The 19,732-nt window shown below is 36.6% G+C and overlaps 1 protein-coding gene across 2 annotated transcripts in view; it reads right to left on the reverse strand.

The window, feature by feature from the left end:
* Nucleotides 1-1,990: 1,990 nt before the first annotated feature.
* Nucleotides 1,991-19,732, reverse strand: part of anos1a (anosmin 1a) — a 28,904-nt gene continuing 11,162 nt past the window's right edge. The window contains exons 3-14 of one of the 2 annotated variants that reach the window (XM_051120152.1): nt 15,600-15,662; nt 14,415-14,637; nt 13,233-13,417; nt 12,533-12,662; nt 12,228-12,424; nt 9,912-10,053; nt 9,653-9,769; nt 7,004-7,092; nt 6,357-6,528; nt 6,013-6,230; nt 3,351-3,495; nt 1,991-2,995 (exon numbers count right to left, since the gene is read on the reverse strand). In XM_051120152.1, coding sequence (XP_050976109.1) covers nt 2,946-2,995; nt 3,351-3,495; nt 6,013-6,230; nt 6,357-6,528; nt 7,004-7,092; nt 9,653-9,769; nt 9,912-10,053; nt 12,228-12,424; nt 12,533-12,662; nt 13,233-13,417; nt 14,415-14,637; nt 15,600-15,662 — 1,731 coding nt within the window. In that variant the 3' untranslated portion in view covers nt 1,991-2,945. Of the gene's footprint in view, nt 2,996-3,350; nt 3,496-6,012; nt 6,234-6,356; nt 6,529-7,003; nt 7,093-9,652; nt 9,770-9,911; nt 10,054-12,227; nt 12,425-12,532; nt 12,663-13,232; nt 13,418-14,414; nt 14,638-15,599; nt 15,663-19,732 lie in introns of both variants that reach the window. The other variant, XM_051120145.1, reaches the window with a different exon arrangement.

Here is a 19,732-nt window from a genome sequence, read left to right on the forward strand (position 1 = left end):
TATTATTTAATTGGAAAAACGGGCTTCCATAGAACTGTGTGTTGTTCGAACATGAGCTATGATTGATTCTACTGTGGCTTTGTCTGAACCTCTTTTAGCTGGTGAAACAAGCACAGAGAAAGTAACTGGCAATATCACACTCGCAATCGTGCTACAAGCTTTTGGTCTGAATATCAGGGCAATAACAGACCTCCTACTCATGTGATATTGCTATAACATATGCTGGTGATAGTCCATTGTATTGTGTGACATCTGTAGTGAATGTACAATATATCATATAATCTCACTGAGGGATCTCCACAAATGAATATTGTATACAAACGTCCCCGTTGTCTTCTGTCTTGTTCTTGTTTTGACATTATCCGAAGGGTAATGACAACAGGGCACATCAGTATTCCATATAACAAATAACACACACACACACACACACACACACACACACACTTCCGTTGTGACATGAGGGCCAGATGTGGGGTTGAATTCTAATGAAAGTGACTACAGAGCTATAAGGGTAGAGTTGCCTGCATGCATATGTGTATGTTTGAGTAACCACACACTTGTCCCTTGAGCTTAAGGCTTTATGAATGCTTTGTTTGCACACACACACACACTGAACCACAACAGAAATAGAAGCAGAACACAATGTAGCTGCATCAACAGAACATCTCATTACTCTCAACCTCTATGTTTTTTTGTTTTTTTTTGTTCCAAAGTATTGTGTACATTTGCATTGAAATGAAAAATAAACACAATTATATACAATATGTATACTGTATATTATTATAGGTAAGGACTGGAAAAGTTCCTAGTCTTGATTGTTTTGTATGAAATTGTTTTAGTAGTAAAATGAACACCGGTGGCATTTATATGTATAGATTTTGTTTATTTTACATATACATGATTGAATATTGCTTTTATGACATGATAGAATTAGATAATGCACAGTTAATCATTATTAAACATTTCAGGATTGTTCTTCACATAGTGGACTTGAATGGGGATCAGTGGGTTGAAGGTCTAAATTGTTTCAATGCAGCTTCAAAGTGCTCACATGATCGCAGCCGAGGAAAAAGGGTCTTATCTAGCAAAATGATCTGTTATTTTCTAAAAAAAGATACAAATTTATAACCACAAATGCTCATCTTGCAATAGCTCTGCATCCACAACTTCAAGCATTGCATAGTCACATTGGAAAGGTCACGCGTAACGTAGGCGGAAGAAAGTCAAAACACCCTTTACAAAAAACAGTAAAACAATGATTTTGGACAATTTTGTTGGAAGAGAAAATGAGAGTTTTTCGCCCTACCCTACATTTTTGAACCAAAGTACACAGACAAAAAATAAACCATGCATGAACTTTTCAATGTGATTTCATAACATGTGAACTTATAGACAGGCATCTCAGAGCTAGTGCAAGATGAGCATTTGTGGTTAAAAAGTATGTAAATATTTTATTTTGCTTTAGAAAATTACCAGTTATTTAGCTAGATAAGACCCTTATTGCTTGGCTGGGATTTTGTAGCAGGGTTGCCAGGTTCTCACAACAAAACCTACCCAATTGCTACTCAAAACTAGCCCAATCACATTTCAAGAGGGGTCCACCAGTAAAAATCTCATTCCAGGGGGGTAAAAATACATGTTTTTTTTTTTTTGGCAGAAAAAAAAAAACAAACTGCAGACTTGGCAACACTGTTGTGTAGAGCCCTTTGAAGCTGCATTGAAACTGCAATTTAGACCCCACTGATCCCCATTAAAGTCTACTATATGAAGAAAAATCCTGGAATATTTTCCTCAAAAAATTTAATTTCTTTTTGACTTAAGAAAGAAAGACATTACATCTTGAATGATATGGGGGTAAATAAATTATCAGGAAATTTTAATTCAGGAGTGAACTAATCCATTAAGTGGCTTGATAAATTTAGAGAACACATAGTTGACTCCCGTTTTATTACATTTACCCTTGTAATTACAAAACACACAACCAGCTTGGTAAAGGGAAACAAGGTTTAACAGCTTTATTCATATAAAATATGTACATTAATATTCATTATCTATGGGAATTTACAAATATATTTATACAAAATCTCCTTGCAAGGGTTTGTCAGTTTGTGAATGATGCTGGGGGAACGCACACACACACACACACACACACACACACACACACACACATACACACACATTCATGCACTCACACAGTTACAAATCCACATAACACATTTGTATTACATAAATAAATAAAAAACATACAGTATATACAGGAATTACATGACTGCAAACAAATATCTCTACAGCATATTGAGCACACACCACACAAAACCCTCATAAACTTAAATGACATTTTGTTTTTAAAGAGCTGCAATATTTTTTCATTGATTCCTCATTTGTTGCTATTGACACAATGGGGATACAAACAGTAAAATTCCATGCTTAACGAACACATGCAAAACCACAAACAGTTGTATTGAGTCAGGCTTATTTACAAGTCAATCCAAATTAGTCATCACATGCAATATTGGATTAAAGAGGCTCCATTTGCAGCGCTTAGGGTGTGGGTAACCATTTTTTTAAGGGACGGTGCAATTCAAAGCATGTCTTGTAGGCATATAACCACAAAGTTATAATTTCAAATCTTTTTTTATGTACTTGCACTTGTTTTGTTTTGATCCTATGGCTTTTGCTGTTGATGCCGTAGTCTTTGTTGCATACTCAATTCTAATTAGTTTGTGAAAGCTGATCCCCCACAGGAAATTACTGGGGCTTTAAATATCGTAACGTCAATCAAAATTTGATCATCAGATTACAGCAGTTCCCCATCTTGAGTTATGAGGCAGCTGACTGGCTCAGGCTGAAACGCGATTCGCAATTAACTGTTCTTTGGTTCGTCTGGTTCTCTGTGTTCCTGAGGAGTCAGATCTGGTTGAGGATGATTCTTTGCAGTGTGGTGTTCAGTGCCGTTCTATCACCGACCTTAGATGGTGTTTCTTAATCCTGGGTTCTGTGAAGTTAAATATACACTAGAGTCAAGAGAGGAAAAGCAATTCATCTCAATTACATGATTTATTGGTTGACCTGCACATCAAGAGCCGGGGCCACTTGCACATGACATTTGACCCTTTTATATGCCCCCTGACCTTTTCCTTCCGATGAACAAGAATGACTTTTCAGCTCTCTCTTATTAAGATTTAAGTACTGGGCTGCGGTTCTTTGCACTGGAGAGGTCAGTGACATACAGAAACCGCAAAAGATGTTCAATGATAAATTGTGAAATAAGTAAGAGTGATGATGCTATTATAAAATAATATGTGCTGTGGTGGCACACAAATGTCAACTCTTAAGTTTAAATAACTTACTATAGTGCAGGACTGGCTTGCTGTGAGCCGGTGTCTGGAAGGTTCTGGAGGTTGCTGGGCCTTGTCCTCCTGCAGTGATCACCTGCACCTCAAGTCTGTAGAGAGATGCCAACTGAAGTCCAGAAACTACCAAGATATTACGCTCCTGTTTGTGAAAAAAAGAGAAGATTTTTAGTTCATTCAAATTCGAGCATGAGAAAGAATTGAAATACAAATACACTAGCTTTGCTGCTCACCACTTATGCTTACCAAGGCGGCATTTATTTGATCAAACATACAGTAAAAACAGTACTATTGTTAAATATTAATACAATTCAAAATAACTGTTTTCCATTTGAATATATTTTAAAATGTGATTTATTCCTGTGATGCAAAGCTGAATTTTCAGTAGCCATTAGACCAGTCTTCAATGACACAAAATCCTTCAGAAATCATTCTGCTGCTTTATTATTACTATTAGTGCTGTCAAAACTAGCGCGTTAAAAGAGAAGTCCACTTCCAAAACAAAGATTCACTAATAACGTGCTCTCCCCCTTGTCATCCAAGATGTTCATGTCTTTCTTTCTTCAGTCGCAAAGAAATAATGTTTTTTTGAGGAAAACATTTCAGGATTTTTCTCCATATAATGGACTGATATGGTGCCCCAAGTTTGAACTTGGTACTTCTGCAGTGATGTAGGATGATTTTGAAATGATTTTTTTAAATCGAGGGAGAAATCGAGTACGATTTTTTTTTTGTCTTGAGTCAGAATACACAGAGTTCAGGGAGAGAAAGGCAAGACGAGCGTTTGAGATTAAAAAGTATTTAAATTGTATTTTTTTAATGAAAATAACCGATCGTTTCGCTAGATAAGACCCTTCTTCCTTGGCTGGGATCGTTTACAACCACATCTGGGATCGTTTGAAGCTGCATTTAAACTGCATTTTGGAAGTTCAAAATCAGGGCACCATATCAGTCCATTATATGGAGAAAAATGCAGAAATGTTTTTCTATAAAAAAAGTATTTATTTTGCGACTTAAGAAAGAAAGACATGAACATCTTGGATGACAAGGGGGTGAGTACATTACATGTGAATCTTAGTTTTGGAAGTGGACTTCTCCTTTAATACCAGCAATTCATTTTTTCAGTTTAACGGCGTTAAAAATATTTAACGCAGTTAACGCAGGGGCAGGGCTAAGGTTGGCCACCCCACTTACAACTGCTGCTTCTATCTCTTTTTTCTTGACAAGAATTGCATTTATATTTAGTCACAGAATGTCTTTACGACCACATCAACTGTAGACTTTTCAGATGTGCTCTGAACTTTGCTTCAGTAAAGCGATTGCGAAAACGGTATAGGTGATGAGGCAGTTTCAGTAGTGAACTACAGTGAACTATGGACAGATGAGATGTTCTCAGGCCATATGTCAGCAAAAACTAATTATCCTGTCCTGTCAGCGATTATGCTGTGCTCGTAGCACGTGTTCTTCAATTGCACACTTCAAAATGCAGCCTGTGTCCTACTTCCTGAAGGGCACAGGTAAATAAAGGGTTTACGTAAAGATTGTTTTAAGCTTACTTAAATTAGAAGTCTAATTAAGTCTTATAATAATAATTGATTCCTCTCAAAATGTTGAATGGCTATAGTCAATGGTTAAATATTAGGAAAAAAGAACAATTTCCTAGAGACATAAGTAATAATGGAATCACTGATACTTATAAAGTAATAAAGTCATAAAAAAAGGTGCAGTTAAACAAATATTAAAAATATACAGTCTTATGTTGTTTCTACATTAATCTGAAGATTGAATTTAAATTGCAATATAAAAAAACATTTTAAAACCTTAATGTTAGGTACGCTTAATCGTGATTAATTTCAGAAAAAAAAAGTAGATTAATTACTTTTTTTTTTTAATCGATTGATAGCACTAATTACTATCATTAGTTGTGCTGCTTCATATTTTTATAGAACTGATACATTTTCAGGATTCTTTGATGAATACAAAGTCCAAAAGAACAGTATTTATTTGAAATAGAAATGTATTCATTTATTAATTTATTTAAAAAAAAACTGACCCAAAAACATTTGAATGGTAGTCTACATTGGTAGTCTACATTGTAGAAGAACTCTGAAATAAAAATAGCTACATTGTAGAAGAACTTTCAATATTAATATAATGAACACAATCGATTTATGGCATAGTTATGAAATTGAGTAGTGTGTTGTATGGGTCAAAATGATCAATTTTTCTTTTATGCCAAAAAATATTAGAATATTAATTTAAGATCATGTTCCATGAAGATATTTTGTAACTTTCCTACCATAAATATATAAAAACGTAATTTTTGATTAGTAATATGCATTGCTAAGAACTTCATTTGGACAACTTTAAAGGTGATTTTCTCAGTATTTTGTTTTTTTTTTCTTTTTGCACCCTCAGATTCCATATTTTCAAATAGTTGTATCTCGGCCAAATATTGTCCTAACCTAACAAACCATACATCAATGGAAAGCGTCCAGGGTCACATATATGGAAATCATAATAGAACAGCGTGAACTGAGTTTGGAATGGTATGAATTTAACCCGGAACCGTATGAATTCTAGGTTGGTTTGTTGGTGAACAGTGTGCAAAACACAACATGTATGCTTGTGACCAGCAGTTATTATTAATAGGACTTACTGGAGGCAGGATTTGAGACTGGGATATGAGGCTATTGGGCAGATTATTTCTGCGGCTCTCTGTGATGACCTCTGCCCATGTGACCTGATATCCTGTGACCTGCTGTGGTGGTTGAGGCATGGCCACCACCCATGAGAACAGGCCGGTCACATTCCCCATGTAGACAGAGAACGCTGCCGTCAGGTTCTCTGCCTTAACCAGGACCTTTGGAGGAACCACTGCTGATTGAGAGAACATAAAGAATCAAAGACACATGAAACCATATTCCAGTAATAAATACAGCGCTTAAGTGCATGCCATGTGATTCTGAATTTAAATTCATTTTAAAATTTGAATTAAATTACCTGAGGCTGTCGAGCAGGGAATGGGTTTGGGACTCTTGCTCTGTATGGTAGCACACGACGGAGTGTAGAAGGTTGTACTTTCTGCCTCGGTTTTACCCTTCGATCCTGCGGGCTGAATGATCACCTTATACTTGCAAGAGAACTGAAGGCCTGGAAGGCTGGCGAAATTCTCCTGCTCAGTGACATGAGAAGAGAGCAAAAGTGAGACTTTATTCCCACTCCACTGAGAGGAATTCCAGTAGAAATATGATGACTGATCACCTATCACCACATCCAGCATAGCTGTTGGCCACAATGGGAAAATCTATAGTTCATGTTTTGCATATGTCAAGAAAGATTTATTTCCATGCTGATAAAGATATTCTCCCCTTTTTCAAAGATTTTAACACAGTCTCTCACATTGTAAATTACATAATTACGCTGATGAAAATCTAAACCTAAGGAACCTATCTAACAAATAATCTAAACCTGTTTCTCTGCAGTTTAATAAAGAAATCTGTCTAGAATTGGGATTGGGAGTTATGCACCATGAATGATCAAAGGACACCACATGAACACTCTCCCTGGTAATTCATCTTGTGTATGAGCTGTCAGAATGTGGCCTCACACCTGTAGAGAGGATAGAAGACACATTCCTGTCTGGTTACCTGAGTGATGAGCTTCTCCTGTGTTCTGGATCCATTATGACTGCAGAATTCCGGAGACCACTGCACACGGTAACGATTCACGGTGGGATCTGAAAAGGACGGTAAAAGATGAAATGCCAGATTCTGAATGTGATTGTGGAGAGCTCTGAGTGGGGGATGGGGAGTTTCTTTTGTTCCACTCCACTCACATACACAGTTCCAGACCTTTACATTTATTTAAAGGGATAGTTCACAAAGAAATGAAAATTCTGTCATTAATTACTCACCCTCATGTCATTTCAAACCCGTAAGACCTTCGTTCATCTTCAGAACACAAATTAAGATATTTTTGATGAAATCCAAGAGCTTTCTGACCCTGCATAGACAGCAACGCAACTACTACATTCAAGGCCCAAAAAAGTAGTAAGGATTGTTAAAATAGTCCATGTGACATCAATTTAATTTTATGAAGCTATGAGAATACTTTTTGTGGGGCGGGGGGCGTTCATGCAAAAACAACAACTTTATTCAACAATTTCTCAGTAAGTCTTCGATTTTTCTGGGCTTTGAACGTGTCAGTTCCACTGCTGTCTATGCAGGGTTAAAAAGTTTTCAGAAGTATCTTAAGTTCATCAAAATGTTCAAATATGTCAAACAACTTGAATGCCCCCAATATTAAATATGTTAAATGAATGAAATTTAAATGACTCACCAGGCTAATGTATATATATATATATATATATATATATATAATATATTACATACAGAAAAACTATATATAAAAAAAATATATATAGAAAAACCATGTATGAATGCATATTTGCCATGTTGACTGAACTTAAGACTGGTGGTGGTGCTAAAGATATTGTTTGTAATTTAGTGTTTCTATAAAAAAGGGGGGGAAAAACAAATAATAAATACTGATAAGATAACAAAACTACCACGAATTCTACTAATAACAATATAAAACGCACTAAGGATTAATGAGTTGCTGGGTTCATGAATATTAATCACGTTGTCTGCGTTCGTTCGAACTGACTTGCTGAAATCAAAACGGGGACAATAATAGGTGTGCGCAAGCCAATAAGATTGCCGTTTGTGCATTAGTTCCGCCTACTACCGGAGAAACCAGCAGTTCTTAAAAGCTGAAGGATTCTAAAGGAACTCTTATGACGAGTTTATGGTTCGTCAAATACAGGTAACGTTACACTATTGAACTGAAAATAAAATTATTATAATAAATTATAGTAACGCCACATTTTATCGTCAGTAACGGTAATGGCGTTGTAACATGGAAAACAGTACTTTGTTTGATTACTCGTTACTGAAAAAAATAAGTAACACCATTTATTTACAACACCGTTATTTTATATTATACACTGACTACTTGAAATTGTACCCCAAAATTAAAATTAATCAATTTTTCATTTGCTCACTTCCATATCATTTAATTTCTTTCTTTTTTGAAACTCCAAAGAAAATATTTAACAATGTCCTTTTTTTGTTCATACAACGAAAATCAGTAATGAAAGTCAGACCCCACTGGCTTTCAAAGTATAAGTGAAAACAGTGAAAAAATCTTCAAAATATCTTTTTTTGTGTTCCACAGAACAAAGTCTTGATTTGGAACAACATGAGGGTGGGAAATGATGACAGAATGTTCAATTTTGGATGAACTATCCCTTTCAACACATCTGAACCTTTTTGACAAAAATTGATAACTTTGATACGCCTTTCATTATATTATTAAACACTCTGAGAATCTTTATCAGTAAACGAACGGTTTATGATTCACTGATAATCATCAGGAATGATCCAAGAGTGTCAGGGTTCGGGTGTGTGGGATGAAACCGAAACTTGACATGAGTCCCGGGATCCGAACACCACGCTCCAACATGAAACAATGCACACAGACAAGAGAGCGCACAGCTCGGGCACACTTGAAGCCGCGCACTCACAAGAAACCAAGACAAGAAGGGAGTGTCAGTCTCTGTCACAAATAAACTAGACCAAAGTGACAGAACCCTGACACTGAGACCTTACAAGTAATCAGTGCTCAGTAATACGCCCTGTAGAAATCCATGCTTTTCATTCATCTAGAAAATATGCAAAACAAGGCAAACTATGCAAAGCAAAGCAATCTTGATAATGTGCCTGACAGATCAGTATGAGATAAATCTGCTGGACATCCATTAGAGAGATTAAGGGATTTGACATGTGGCCAGTGTGACTCTCAAGTTATTGAAATTCAAAACAGAGGTCAATGACAAGATTTCAAGCACCATTTTACACGGCTTGGTATGACTAAAATGTTTTCGTTTCTATGACGGTTTTCATTTGTGGGATTATCTCATCACTCTTTGACAGAACGAACTGTTTAAAAGTAATTTGTTGCATGCGAAGTTAGGCTGAGACATGCCTCATCAGTTCATGTTAGCACACAAACAGCTCCACACTTACTTCAAGAGCGGTTCTTATCACTTCCCAAACAAAGAGCTATTGTTCTTCATTTAATTGCATAGAATTCTGATTCTTAACTCTTTAATAAGCACTATGTTTACATAATTACATAGCATAGCTTTGAGGAAGGAAGGAAGACAGCAACAGGAACAGTAACAGGAACAGGACTGTTTTACAGATGAAAGACGTGGTCTATTGCATATGTCATACCTTTCTTTTTCCAGTAGACGCGGACCTGAAGCTGTCCATCTTGATAGAACGGAGTGCCCACGTCTAATAGATCTGACTGGGGTTTTATAAAGACAGGGCTGTCTGTGGGTTCCAAATCTGAATGACATCAAATATGGGGGAACAGTATAACGTTACAAATGGAAAACATTTACAGCTGTTTTCACTGTATTTCACAACACCCGAATGAGTGCTGTTATGTATCAAGTAAAAAATGTACAGCAATTAAATAGTTTTGTACCAGATTGTCTTTGGCTTGTAGTAAACTGAAAAATGGCCTTGGAGCTCTTGAGAGGGACCTGACCCCAGTATGAAACCGCCTGCAACTCCACAGTGTAACTCCTGTTCTCTCTCAAGTCGTCCAGCTCAGCATAGGTAGAGTCCTGCACAAACACACACATACACAAAACCCACAGGCAAGGATTAGGATAGTCACGGCAATCCAAATCCAAAAAAGAAAGAGAGAACAAATGAAAATGGAAGGTAATCCAATGTAGGATTTTTAACTACCCAATAATCTCATTTTTGGTTTAGGGCCATACAAAACAGCACCTTATGCATGCAAAAATTGTTAATCCTCGGTTAAGCCTAATCACAAAATTAGCAAAAAAATATGTTCTTCTGGAGCGAATCCAGAATCAACTGGCCAACACTGGGATAAATTTACTGATTTTAGTCATCAGGGACCTTTGGACTACATTTGCAAATGAAATACGTAATTAGGGAATATTAATCAAATAAAATACTGACAAGAAAAGAAAGAGAAAACCACTTATCACTTATTGGTCTGCCTGGATAACTTAACAAGATTTAAAACAATATTTTGAAGTATAACTGACCATTAACACAAAGTCAAAAAAAAAAAAAAAAGAAAAGAAAACGGCATAAAAATTAAGGTGCCCAAAGGGATGTTTGCAGTGAAAAATAAAATAAAATAAAAGAATTTTACAGGCCTGCTGCTCAAATTTGGACAGCATTAAATTAGCATTAATGCATCAATCATATTTATGTAAAAATATTTGGTAGAAATAATAATTATTAAACTATTATTACAAAAATCTCCTTTCAAGAACATTAACCCTTTAACGGTCACCGTCCCCTCTGTGGGATGCCTAAGTTTACTTCACCATATTACAAATAAATCGTAATCTAATCATGACAAACTATACAACGTTGGAAAGATCTAAGACTCCTAAATAGATATTTTACCATAATTTTGTGTTACAAATTATGTAGGAAAAGTAATAGATTAATATATATCAAGAGTACAACTTAATCATACTTAATCATAACATGAGTTTTGATTTTTTTCACAAAAGACTTTCTTCATCGCCTTTTTTCATAAGAAATCTTAAGAAATTATATATATGTTCAAAACTTAAAATCTCAAAATTCATCCTTTGAAAGGCATTTTAAAATCAGACATTGCATTACCACAGAAAATTAAAATTACAAAATGTTTTCATTCATGAATTATAAAAATTTAAGTCTGGATAGTGCATTTTTATGTCTGAGTTCAAAAATGGGAGTGATAGTTAAAGGGTTAAGAAATGTGCTGAGCCCAAATATACTTTAATGTTGTAGACAGATCTAAAAATGAATCATACCATTTACAAAAGAAAGAAAGAAAGAAAGAAAGAAAGAAAGAAAGAAAGAAAGAAAGAAAGAAAGACATTTTTTACATATTTTAGGGTTTTTCCCTCCAAAATCATCCCATAGGCCAGATTAGACTTTAATTCAATAACATGAGATGTAATTATGTAGCTTAGTTACAGAAGTTATATTAATATTAATACTCATATTATTCGCATACTGTAAAACAGCAAAAAAGTAAGCCAACAAAGAACTGTAAAGTTATCAAGATTTTTTGCAGATCGTGTTGTAATCTTCTAACCATTGTGCGCTAGAGTAATCTGTTTAAAATCAATTTTCATCATATTTTTTTCCTATCATCTTGCAGAGCCAAACAGTAAAAGCAATGTGGTTTACATTTTGTCCGCATTCACTCAACAGCTATTTAAAAAATGTCATTTTCGGAGGAAATTTCCATGTCCCTCAACTGACAGAGCCCTCAAAAATAAAACATGCAAATATGAATCAACTGCCATCTCTTGGATTCCTAAAGGAGGAAAAAATAAACTCTTCAACATGATCTCATTGAAAGAAAAACAATTCAGCTGTTATTGAGAGATTTCCTTTTCTCAAGCACAACTAGAATTGATATGCTGTTTTTGGCTACATATCAAATGGCGCCCAGAAATGTTTTGCGTTTGCCAAGAGTGGTGATGCAATGCTGTACCACCCTAGTTTGGTGTCTGAAGTCCTTGAAAAAATAGGGCTTGGTGTGATCAAAGGCCCAATTCTCAGTTGTTTATCTTGCACTTATTTGCACTAAGATTTCTAATTTGTTGTGGCTTGCTGAAAGAAGGGGCTGGGAAGCTTAACCCTCGAGGGGGTTTGGGAACAATCCAATATATAGGAAAATTAAAGCGTTAAAGTCTGAGAGAAAAAGCAAATGGGCAGACAGGGAGTTGTGCGGGTAGACCATATGAATTACCCCATTTGTAGTCTGTCTCCTCTTGAGTTTGGATGGCATAGTATGGTCAGAACAGCTCCAGGACAGTTTGTAGTGGTTAACGGGGATGTCTAAATCTGCAGACATGCTCCAGCTGAGGCGGACAGACACAGAGTGATCTGCGCCAGAGGTCATGTCACTGACATGAAGTTCAGATGGTGCCGGGGGAGGGGCAGGATCTGAGGGATGGTGAAATAAGAAATGAAATTTTAGGTTAAGCTTAGAGTGCAGACATTTCAGATAATAATATCAAACAATCTCATTAGACTACAGTTTCTTGATCTCACCTTTAGAGGATCTGAAGTGTCTGCTGGGTGTGGTGTATCCTCTAGTTCCATGAACATTAACCGCTGCCACTCTAAACTGGTACCAGCGACCGGGACGCATATCTGTCAGCCACACACGCTCTTCTGATGTCTACAGTACAGAAACACCAATGAATAAGTGTAGAAGGGAGCACAAAACCAGTCATAGGGTTGGGGGATTTTTTTATCGAAGTTTATGCACCTGAAAGCTAAATAAATTTCCAGCTTCCCACTGATGTATGGTTTGTTAGGATAGGACAGTATTTGGTCGAGATAGAACTATTTGAAAATCTGGAATCTGAAAGTGCCAAAAAATCTAAATATTGAGAAATTAACCTTTAATGTTGTCCAAATTAAGTTCTTAGCAACGCATATCCCTAATCAAAAATTAAGTTTTGATATATTTACGGTAGGAAATTTACAAAATATCTTAATGGAACATGACCTTTACTTAATATCCTATTGATTTTTGGCATAAAATAAAAATTGATCATTGTTGGCTATTACTACAAATATACCTGTGCTACTTATGACTGGTTTTGTAGTCCAGGGTCACATATAAGAGTTCAAGGATCCCAAGGGAAGTTATTTTACAAAAATGTGCTTGAGATCAAACCATAATTTTCAAATTTCCCACAGTATTACACACACACACACACACACACACACACAATACACTTACTCTAGCCACCACTTGCCACTCAGTTGCTCCATCCTCGCTAGGGTGGATGCCGTAGTTCCACCTTCTCTGCAGAACATTCAGCACCGGCTCCGCTGACACATTGAACTTGGAAGACCAGCGCACTTCCAACACGCCAGACTCCAGCTCTTCAAAGACCAGCTCCTTCCTGGGCTTCAGAGGAGCACCTGAAGTTCAAGACAAGAAAAACAACAAATCTCAACCTGAGAAAGAACAATCTACATATGCCTTTATTCCATCCAGCAATCTATCAAAAGCAATGTATTCATATTTGCTTTAGTTTGCGCAACAAATATGCTTGATGGTTTCTTTTTGCTGTAACCTTTCAAAGGATATGAGACACATGATAACCCAATCTACACAATGTTTTTCCCATATCCTATTACGGTTCATCTGAAATGGAACACTGTTTTAAATTTGTACGAAAAATGCAAAATTAGAGGTTGTTTTCCTTCATATATTTTTTGACTGCTTCTTTGACTCTTATGGATTACTTGTGGATTATTTTGATGTTTTTTATCATCTGTTTGTATTCTGATGGCACCCATGCACTGTGGAGAATCCATTGGTGAGCAAGTGATGTAAATCTAAATCTATTCAAATCTGTTCCCATAAAGAAACATCTACATCTATGTCTTATCCACATCTTGGATGGCCCAAGAGTAAATAAAAAATTCAGCAAATTTAAAGGGATAGTTCACCCAAAAAAGAAAATTCTGTTATTAATTACTCACCCTTATGTCGTTCCAAACCTGTAAGACCTTCGGAACACAAATTAAGATATTTTTTATGAAATCTGAGAGCTTTCTGACCCTGCATAGACAGTAACACAACTACCACATTCAAGGCCCAGAAAGGTAGTAAGGACATTGTTAAAATAGTCCATGTGACATCTGTGGTTCAAAATACCTTAATTTGTGTTCCAAAGATGAACAAAGGACTTCAGGGTTTGGAACGATATGAGGGTGAGTAATTAATTACAGAATTTTCATTTTTGGGTGAACTATGTCTTTAAATTTTTGGGTGAACTTTTCTTTTAATAAGCAATCCGCTCCAGAAAACATGCAAAAAGGTACAGTTTATTGGTATTGTCCAGCTTGGGTTGAATATCTGATAACTGGATTAAGCCAGTTGTTTACCATCAGGTTCAGTAGTAGGTCTTACCCCTGTAGAGGTTCTTAGGGGACTGGCATGTGTGTCCACAGCCATTTGGGCAGCATTTCTTCTGGGCTGAACACTCTCCGTCTTCCTCACATCCCTCCACACAGGCAGCTGCAAACCCGCTGGCTCTTTCTGGTGCCGGACAGTCACCCTGTTTCACCACCATCACTGATCGCAGGAACTCACAGCTCGTCACGCACTCGCCATGACGCTTGGGAAATGCATGCTGAGGAGATGTCATAGTGTAAAGGACCAAACTTTAACATTTGTATATCATCATACATTCTAGCAATTAATTTATGTGACATACATTTGTCTATGAATTTTGAACTCGCACTTTTGAGTCTCATTCACCATATGTATGCATGTATTTTTACACATTCTCTTTGTACTTACAATTTACATTATATATAATGTAATGTAATATAATATAATATAATATAATATAATATTCATCCAAACATTTTTCAAACACCTTGTCCTATGTATGGTCTTGAGGATTCTGGAATCTTTGCCAGCTTATATTAGCAATGTAATTTTTGAAAATTATATTACTGAAAATTTAGTTCAGAGAAAAGTATGGCCCAGGATACGTTCTACACAAAAATGACTTTCACATGCAGTTTAAATCTACATGAAAGGTGTATTGTTTTTTAGCTAGCTTTGAGAACGAATTTTCTTGTTTTTGGCACTATGTTCAACACAAGATGATTACAAGATTTACATGTGTTGTGAATGAGTGGATTTCATGTTGCTTAATATTGTACAAGTCTAAAATGATGGATGAAGGACCTGATCAATGCTGGCAAATGAAAGAACTAATATTCATTGTGTTAAGTCCCTGTTGCCCTCAACAGTGCAGTTATAGCCAAAGAAACAGGAAAAGCTAGATGTTGCTAAGCCAAGAGTTTTAAATTGCAGAGAACGACACAATAACAGGACTCAATAAGACCATAGAGAAACGATCAAAGAAATTCTCAGACTGTTTAAAAAGAAGATCAGAGCAAAACATTATCATGTTGAACAATGGGAGACCACTTAAACGGTAGCCAAGTCTGTCAGGAAAAACAATAGAGGATTAATATTTGGAAAACCAGAACACAGAGGTCGGCCATTTTGAATCATTTTTTCTTGTTGAGAGCACATCCCAGAAACTACTAGATCTGTTAAGAATGCTGCGGTCTGTACCTCACATAAATCTCGACAAGGTCCGTCTTTCAACTCCCAGGAGTCTTTGCATGGCTCCAGGCACTGTGAACAGACAGCAGAGGTTTGAGTATAAGAAAGCAGCTTTAAATAAGACTGGTATTACTCTTTTTTCATACAATCACAGTCAGATATGTTAAAGTAAAAAGGATTCACAATATACCAATTGTAACTGTGATATTTCAAGAATGAAATATTGATATCATGTAAATGTTACACATACAACAATCTCGTAAATAAACCATCACTTGTAACTAGTTGACACTCCAACATAGTATGTCGTCACTCCTTAAAGGAACACTCCACTTTTTTTGAAAATAGGCTCATTGTCCAACTCCCCTAGAGTTAAACAGCTGAGATTTACCATTTTCGAATCCATTCAGCCGATCTCCGGGTCTGGCGGTAGCACTTTTAGCATGGCTTAGTATAGATCATTGAATCTGATTAGACCGATCGCTCAAAGATGACCATATATAATGACGATATTTTTCCTATTTAAAACTTGACTCATATGTAGTTACATTGTGTAGTAGGACTGACGGAAAATGAAAAGTTGCGATTTTCTAGGCTGATATGGCTAGGAACTATACTCTCATTTCGGCGTAATGATCAGGGAACTTTGCTGCCGTATCATGGGTGCAGCAGGCGCAATGATATTACGTAGCGCCTGAAAGTGACCGGCACTAAGTTTGTCCAGATGCAGAGTTGCAGCCAGCAGAGTTGACGGCTGCGTAATATCATTGCGCTTGCTGCACCACCTTTGTACACAATGTAACTACAGAAGTGTCAAGTTTTAAATAGGAAAAATATCGACACTCTTTGGTCATTCTTGAGCAAAATACTATCGGTCTAATTAGATTCAATGATCTATGCTAAAAGTGCTACCGCCAGACCCGAAGATCGGCTGAATGGATTCGAAAACGGTAAAACTCAACTGTTTAACTCTATGGCAGTTGGAAAATGAGCCTATTTTCAAAAAAAGTGGAGTGTTCCTTTAAAGAGGTCAGCGGATGCCCATTTTCCACAAGCTGATATGATTCTTTAGTGTCGTAATGAGAAGTCTATAACATACTTTGATTAAAATGTCTCAGTGGTAGTGTAAAAACGCCCCTTTTACCTTGTCAAAATCATCCCTGTTCACAACCATTCTATTGCATGTTCCTTTAAATGCTAATGAGCTCTGCTCACCCCACCCCTTTTTACTGGGGTGACAAGCCGGTCTGTTTACTTGCTAACTAGCACATTATTACAAAAGGTGATTTGCAAAGATGCATAAGAACTAGTGGTGTCAAAACTACCGTGTTAACGCAGGCGATTCATTTTAGGCTATAGCCTAAAGTGCTGCATCACATTCAAACCCAAATGAAACTACGAGTATGCAATGTCATATTTATATTGTCAGTTAAGTCAAGAAGTTACAAAAAAGGCAATTAAAGCTGCCTTAAAACTGTGCATGTAAGTATTTATGAGTCACATTTAAAACAGTATCAGATCCATGTGAAGTTCAGCAGCGGCAGCTTTTAAAGTAACACCAGCCAAAATATCCTAATAACCAGCTGCTGTGATGTCTGTTAATCAAAGAACAAGATGAAAAAGAGAAAATCAATAATTTCTTTAATTTTAAGCTTTATCTCAATTAAATTTAGAATTTAGTGTTTGATAACTTTATTCAATTAGGCTATATTATCTTGCTGAAAGGCACAGGTAGATATGAGACATTTATTATCATGGGGTTTATGTGAAGATTATTTTGAGTTCACTTCAATTAGAAATCTAATTAATGTAAAATTTATAGCTTTCAATTATACTGTAATGTTGAATGGCTATAGTCAATGGTTAAATAATAGGGAAAAAAAAATCACAGAGATCAGTGAAAAATCATTGTTATCAGTGATACTTGCCTTCAGTCATAAAAAAGATGACATTAAACAAATATGAAAAATTGTTTTGTTTCTACATTAATTTGAAGATTGAATGTGAAATTATTGCAATATAAAAGTATAATGAAAAACTTTAATGTCACGATTAATCGCAATTAATTTCAGAAAAAAATGTGCAATGTTTTTAATCGACTGACACCACTTATAAAAACCCTTATATTCACTCCTGCTGTAGGTGAAGCTGTATCACGAATGATTCGCGTAAACATAAACGCATTTATGTAGATGGCCAGGCACATTTCCTTCTAAAACAAAGTAACGTTAATCCTCTGTGTCTTCAGCGGCTCAGATGTCGGGAGAAAATGATGACACCTATGATCATTATTACATCCAACAACAGAACACCTCAATGGCTCAATCGGAGACATTCTGTCTTCTTCGGAGTCGAAACAATGGCGGTCGGAGTTGAACTGTCTAAGGTAAGACAGTCATGTCAATCAACTATCGTGGGAGCGGCCTTTGTCGGTGTGACATCACACTGACAAGAAACTGAGAATGGCTTGATTTGAAAAAGGGGATATTTCTTATAAAGTGTACACACACTGCCAACACACATTTATGTTCAAACAACATGTAAAAGTGAGTTTCGCATCCAATGACCCCTTTAACGCTGGTTGGTACCGGTCATAAAAAAGGAACTATGACGTGGATGCAATGCGCCACACAAAATCCTGTTAGTGAAGTTAAAGATGAATTTTACTAATAGTATAATAGATATTTTTCTGAAAAGTATTACAGATATTGCAGTAACATCAAATGTGAATTCTTTTGTCCATGATAATCGTGTAGAGAAAATCTGCTTATCTGAAGAGCTACAGCAGTCAGCATTTTTCTAGTTCGCAAACTGTTCAGACAAAGGTTCTTTTATCATTTTTTGATCATACATAACTCGTAGGTGTTTGATGTCTGTCATTACCTTCTCAGCAACTTGGAAGTGTCAGCGGAGAGATCCCTGAACGTTTTCCGTTCACTGACATTTGCGTTCAGCATTTAAATGACATGCCAAAATTCTTTCATTTCAATGTCTACACCTGCCTCGCTCCCTGGCTCTTTCTCCTTCCCTTTCACTCCCTCTCTCATCTTCTATTCGCCTTTCCTTAAAATTGACACTTCACTTCCTGCATGAGTGAGCGTGGCTGCCTCTGGGGAATTCACATTTCCAATTTCATGCCACGATGAGACACAGCGGTCACTGTGGTGCTGGGGCTAAACATTGCTCTGCAGGAGCATGCTGGGAAAGAGATGTGAACATTACACATTATGCTGATCTAGTAGTCGTCTTTACTCCAATGGTCACATTTTCAGAACAGCATGAATGGCCCTTTACCACCACCTTGGGAAAACGTACACTTCCTTCCGAAGGAAAGATTCTGCAGACGTCAGTTAGAGAGGTGCACATTAAAATGCTTGTTAATCCAGGGATTTAGTATCAGGAGGAAACGATAAGGCGTGTGTCCGTTGGTGTGTGCGTGCATGTGTAAATTGCTAATATATGTGTGTTTGCGTCGGAGGGAACCGATGTTATCCTGGGGCCATGTTTCTGAGTGAGAATGAGAGCGGGAAACACATTTATCTGGGAGGGCAGTAAAAATGCACACCTTTTAAAGACGGCTCGGGCTCGGGTGGTGCAGTCGTCGGAAACTATGAATAATGGGAGAGGCACAGGGGCAGTTAGAGGCGGCAGAGGAGGCAGTTTTATGGAGCTCAGAGCGGCCAGAGCCCTGCTGAGATGGCCTGGAGCTTGTGTGCTCGAACACACGAAACGCTGTCTCAGAGTCGCCTGTGCAGCTGAGAGAATTTAGCCTGCTTCTGTTTCCCATGCGTGCAAATATCAATTTATCATGCACACCACAATATGCCACATTAAATAAAACAATGACATTTCAAGCGCTGCATAATTAAAGTTTAATTCACAGTCTAGACATAGTGCCGTACTAATGTTTACTGCATGTTTATCATTTGCAATAAGTGTAATACACAAGAAAATGAGTATGAAATGACTGGGGTTACAGAGATCAAACCCTTATTTTCATGTTCAATTGAATACTTTTATTTTTATTTATTTAATGAATACTCAGTAAAACATGTTTATTTAGCTGTTCTTAAATGAGAACACACAACAAGTTAATTAAACTGAGCTAAAATAATGACACTATATTGTCTCCTGTAAAGCGG

This window comes from Labeo rohita, chromosome 1 (genome assembly GCF_022985175.1).
Source record: "Labeo rohita strain BAU-BD-2019 chromosome 1, IGBB_LRoh.1.0, whole genome shotgun sequence".
In the NCBI taxonomy this organism is placed as follows: domain Eukaryota; kingdom Metazoa; phylum Chordata; class Actinopteri; order Cypriniformes; family Cyprinidae; genus Labeo; species Labeo rohita.